This window comes from Caenorhabditis briggsae (assembly GCF_000004555.2).
Source record: "Caenorhabditis briggsae complete genome, chrI, whole genome shotgun sequence".
NCBI lineage: Eukaryota > Metazoa > Nematoda > Chromadorea > Rhabditida > Rhabditidae > Caenorhabditis > Caenorhabditis briggsae.
Window position 1 is genome coordinate 2,734,503 of NC_013489.2, and position 5,713 is coordinate 2,740,215.

The 5,713-nt window shown below is 38.4% G+C and overlaps 1 protein-coding gene across 1 annotated transcript in view; it reads right to left on the reverse strand.

The window, feature by feature from the left end:
• Positions 1 to 3,068: 3,068 nt before the first annotated feature.
• CBG22188 overlaps positions 3,069 to 5,713 on the reverse strand; it is a gene marked incomplete at both ends in the record, with an annotated part of 3,174 nt that continues 529 nt past the window's right edge. Inside the window, 4 exons of the mRNA XM_045242010.1 lie at positions 3,069 to 3,098; positions 3,224 to 3,450; positions 4,173 to 4,309; positions 4,801 to 4,969. Coding sequence (XP_045097506.1) covers positions 3,069 to 3,098; positions 3,224 to 3,450; positions 4,173 to 4,309; positions 4,801 to 4,969 — 563 coding nt within the window. The remainder of the gene's footprint in view (positions 3,099 to 3,223; positions 3,451 to 4,172; positions 4,310 to 4,800; positions 4,970 to 5,713) is intronic.

Genomic DNA, 5,713 nt, shown 5'->3' on the forward strand with positions numbered 1-5,713 from the left:
CCAATGATCAAACTAACACTCCTATTAGTATTCCAAAAACGGAAAGAGACGCCGAGAAAAACAGCCAAAAAACTACATTACTATACTAAAAAAGTGTGAGTGTGCTCCAGAAACAAGCTCCGCCCACTTTTGGCAAAAACTCGCTTGCACTTTTCTAGTGAAACAAACAACGTTGTTTCGTTCGTGGCGGCGCTTTCAAGGAAATGAAAATAGGAAGAAGAAGAAGAAGCCCGTATGACTTGGTAATGAGCTCTATAGTCAATTTTGAGTTATTAGAAAAAATCCATCTGGCACATTTTTTTTTCTCCTGCTGTTTAATAAATAAACAATTGGGGAGGAAGAGAAGAACCAAACAAAAAAAGGGGGACGAAATTCGATATCCGGATCATTGGTTGGAACCGAAAATTGTTGGAATTTGCTTCTTGGGAGGGTCAGAGGGTCTTTGAGGATTCAGGGATTGAGGATCCAGAAGATCAGAAGACTAGGAATTCAGGATTCCAAAGAGGAAGCTAGGAAGCTAGGAAGCTTGAAAGCAAGGTAGCTAGGTAGCTGTGATATCCATAGCTACAGTAATCCAGGATTTGCAGGTTTTAATACCTTCCAAGCTACCGTAATCATAGCCCAAGAGATCTTTTCACATATTACGGTCCGATTACTTCAGAGCTACCGTAATCGAGATTCTGTAGCATTGCAGGTGCCTACAGTAATCCAATTAGAAGAAATCGCAGAAGCCACAAAAGCCCATTGCAGGTTCTGAACACCATCTGATAGGCTTCACACTACAGTAGCCCATTTCAAACTGATCCAAAGATTCCAGGATTGTTAAGCTATCGTAATCCAGATTGATCTATGAGCGATTAATGACCAGAGCTACAGTAATCCAAACTGCACTTTTAAGAAGGACATTCGGACACCCAAGATAAACCGATAGATCTTTTCAGCCTTCAATCAGCTTCTGAGGCTCCCTTGCACACCTTCCTGACCCATTTCCATCTAAAATTCGAATTCTAGATGGGAAATCTGAGGTTTAGGCCCTTGAAAACATCAAAAATGCACCTAAAATTTCAAAATTCCGATTTTTGAGCAATTTTCAAATGGCAAAGTGGGATTTTCCATGAAATCTACCAACCTGAAGGTCGCGGGTTCGAATCCCGATGGCCATTCTTTTGGTTTTTTTTTTGGAAAATCTGATTTTCGATCATTTCCTGTGCCTCTCCATGTGCGTGTGTGTGCTTCGATAGCACAAAAAACGGCAAATGTGTGTTCCAAGAGTGAGAGAGCATGCAAAATGAAGAGACGCTGAGAAACGAGTTTTCCAGTTGGCACTTTCTCGCCCTTTTTGGCATCAGGCAGCATGATAGTTTCGAACAGAAAAGAGAGAGAGAGAGAGAGAGAGAGAGAGAGAGGGGAAAGTTGAACACGGCGACGGTGATGGTGGAACAAAAACGAACCGATAAGATAACGATGCGCTGAAGGTTTTAATTTGGAAACTTCAAAATTGAGGGGAATGGAAAATAATAAGAATCCAGGAATCCGGGAATCTAAGAATCTAAGAACCAGATGCCTCCACACTACGGTATCCATAGCTACAGTAACCCATTGATCTTCAGGTGGCAATATCTTCGAAACTACCGTAATCCACGGGTGTTCTTCTGATTTTACGTTTTGAGGTCCAATTTTTCCAGGGCTACCGTTTCCAGACAGATTTGCTACAGTATCCCATTGCAAGTTATGATCATCATGGGATAAGCACTTCAAGATGCAGTAATCCATTTTATACAGATTCTCAGAATCTGGGGCTCAAATTCCGGGATTGTTGAGCTACAGTAATCCAACTAGAAGGATTCGCCGCTACAGTATCCCATTGCAAGTTCTGATCGTCATGCGATAAGCAGCAAATTACAGTTGTCCGTTTCATATTCCTTCAGAGCTACCGTAATAAAGATTCTGACACAGCCCTATCCAACCATATTTACTACAGTAATCTAATCAGTACAAATCACAGCAGCTACAGTAGCTCATCGTAGCTTCAAACTACAGTAATTCATTTCATACTGGTCCTCAGAATCTGCGGCTCAGATTCCAGGCTTGTTAGCTACCGTAGAGTCATCCCTAGCTAACGTAGTCCATCGATTCCACAGTAATGACAAGAGCTACAGTAACCCAAACTTGCAGATTTCCCGAGCTTCCAATTCAGTATACATTGCCAGAGTCCAATCTTTGGAACCTTACAATTTCAGAATTTCCAAAACCCATTCAGTTATCAAAGAAGACATCCGGACATCCCAAAGTCATCTTGTTTACTCATTGCTCAGATCTCCTGGGGACCATCCATCCGCTTTTTTTTCAGCCAAGGAAATCAAAAACACGTAGAAATCGAGAGAGAAAAGGGAGAAATAGTGTAGATAGAGGAGAGAGTGGTTAGATTGGAAGTAGACACGGTGTTTTTTTTTCAGGACGTAAAGTAAATGTTCTCTAACGCGAATACCGTAGTTGAGCGCGCTGAGTATCGACGCGCATGCATTAAACTGAACGGCCGAGTCGCTACGCCTGCATTCCATCAAAAAATGCGCGAATTCAAAATTATTTTTTAAAACGTCCCGGAAAAAACACCGTGAGTAGAGAGATCAATTGGTCTTCAGCAGACAAATCAACTAAAAATTCCAGATTATTCCAGCCAATTTCTGGCTAAAATTCCGCACTTTCTAGCCAAAGATAAGTCATTTTAGGCCTGAAATGGCACTTTTACAGCTATAAAACTGGTCGAATTTCAGCATTTTCTAGCCAAAAAAAAAACATTTTAAGTTCAAAAATTCCCCATTATCCATCCAAGAAAGGGCCATTTTCTCATTTCCCAACCATCGAAAAATCTCAAAAATCTCCAAAAAAAAAAATCGCCCCAAAAACTACTTCTCCTAAATTCTCACATAAATTTAGTCTCGTTTTTGTTTTGTTTTCAAAAGGGCTCAATTCTCAGAAAGCGATAAAAAAAGCAGGTGATTAGATGGAGCAGTTTCCCAAGAAAATCGCATCGTCATTTGTTATTATTCTGACTCCTCGAGAGTCGACTACAACATTAGTTTTCTATAGAATTTTGACTGAAAATAATTTGAGTCTGAAATCGATTTTTTCAGAAATTGTAGTTTTTCGAGACGTTTTCTAGGCCGTTTTTCTCCGATTTCGGGGTATTTTTGGATCATTTGCAATCGTTAAAAAATCTTACCAACGAATTTCCAGTCATCGCAATGAGCACAATCATCGAGAGCACATTCTGAAATCTCTCCAACTCGTGATTGCACGCAACCGCATCGAAAAGAAACGGTATCGCGTCGAACACTGCGGACATCTGGACATTTGACAATCCGGGACGTTCGGTGTCGGAATCCACTGGCAGCATCCGGGTACTGTCGGAGAGGAGCTTCTGGCGGATGGCGTTCCAGTTGGGTGTTTCTGAAAAAGTCATTTTTAGCTTTTTGGGGGGTTTTTGGGCAATTTTCGATTATTTTACGGTCATTTTAAGCGTCCAGAAGTGACTAGAACTGCTTGAATTCTTTCCAGAAAATGTTAGACTTATTCGGCACATTTTCTGGCTAATCCTGAAAGTAATTTTCAAAATTTTTAGTCATTTAGAGCCCAGAAACCTCTATAATCGTTGCAATAGTTTTCAGAACATTCTAGACTCATTTGGCACATTTTTTGACACCTTCATGATCAATTTCGGGACCCAGAACCTTCCAAAAAAATCGTTTTCCGTAGAAAATGGGGTCATATATTTTCAAAAATCATAGAAATCAGTCGATTTTTTGGTCGAATTTCAGGTTATTTTCAGTTCATTTTGTATAATTTTAGAGCCACTTTGTGATGTTGAGGTCATTTTCTGGGGTCTTTCAAGCTCTAATTATCAACTTTAGATCTCTTTTCACTACTTTGAACACATTTTAAACTAGTTTTGCGCTTAGAAAAGTCTAGAAGTTTTGAAAATGGCGAAATTGACGTCAATCGAATTCTGGAGACATTTTTGACATTTCAAAAGCATTTTTTTTTGTTTTTTTTTTTAATCATTTCGGGTCCATTTTTAGCCGATTTTCATCAATTTTTGGGGTCAATTTTAACCAACTTTCCACCGTATTCCAGCCAATTTCAGATCAATTTTCCAATTTCAAAAAACTCACTATTATCCTCGTTTAGAATCAAATCGAACGGTAATCGAAACGCGATGGCTTTCAACGAGCTCTCAAACAGCTCCATCGTCTCCTCAGTCGGCGTCAGTGTCTCCAGCACGGCGAGCATCTGTTTCATTGCGTAGTCACTGCAAAATGGGACGGTCTGGAGTGGGTTTTTTGAATTTTGAAATTTCTAAAAAAAATTGCATTTTGAGCCAAAACCAATCAGTATGAAAATGCTCCAAATTTAGTGAAAAATCTGATTTGAGCCAGCTCGAAAATATCGTTTTTGACCAATTTCACCAATTTGGATTTCCAGAGAAGTCATTTTTAGTCGATTTTTTTCCATTTTTAGCTTTAAATTCAAAATTTTGAGCAGTTTCAGCCAGTTTTCCATATTTTTTGGGTCTTTTTCTGCAAAAAAAATTGCTCAGCTTAAAATTTTCACCGTAAAAAACATGGAAAATCGTCTGAAAACCATCATTTGAATACTGGAAAATACTCAAACTTTAAAACTAAAAATTCCAAATTTTCATATCAATCTTAATTGGTTTTAGACCAAATCTGAAATTTCAAAATGTTCGAATTTCCGGATTTTCCAAAAAATTTCGATTTTTCTGAATTTCAGAAAACTTACGCCTCATCGGTGTAATCACTATAAGTAGACGCAATGATATCTGGGAGTACTGTAGCGTCGCGTGGTCCATCCAACCAATGAGGCGCGGGTCTTGTGTCCGACGACAGACTCGGCGGCGTCTCATCTTCACCGTCGATGTAGAGATCGCTCAACTGTTGGATCGGTGCGACTGAAAAATCGATTTTTTGGAAATTTGGGATTTTCGGATTTTCGGAAAATCGACTTTCCAAAATTCTGAGTTTTTAATGTTGATCATGACCCAAAAAACCAATTTTTTGAATTTTTCGGAAAACTAAAATTTAGGTAATGACCTAAAAATCCAAATCTAGGTCATGACCTAAAAATCCAAATCTAGATCATCGCCTGAATATCCAAATCTAGACCATGACTCAGGCCATGTTTTAGGTCATTTTTAGGTCAAATTTAAGAAATTTAGGATTATTGGAACATCAAATTTTCAAAATTCCGTGTTTCTAAGACAGGCTTCTGCTGAAATTTCAACGATTTTGAGCTCAAAAATCGTCTGAAATCTATTTTTTTTCATAAATTCAAAGGTTGACAGGAATTTCAGATTTTCAGCCGAATTTTTGAAATAGATTTGGAGCCGAAAATAACCCAGGTTTGAGGAAATTGAAAGAAATTTCTGGGCGTTTTTTCAAATTTTTTGGCAAAAATTCCAGAATTTTTGGAATGGAAAATGGTTGATCGGATGAAATCGCAAGGATTTTCAGATTTTCCGTCGAATTGTCCACAAATTTTGAGTTTTTGAGCTGAAATTTCGGCGATTTTTATAATTTTTTAGGTCCAAAAAAATCAAAATTTTGATGATTTTTAGCCAAAAACTTGGCGATTTTTCGGCATTTTTTGCCATTTTTAGGCTATTTTTCTACTCACAAATCGAATTATTCCGTTT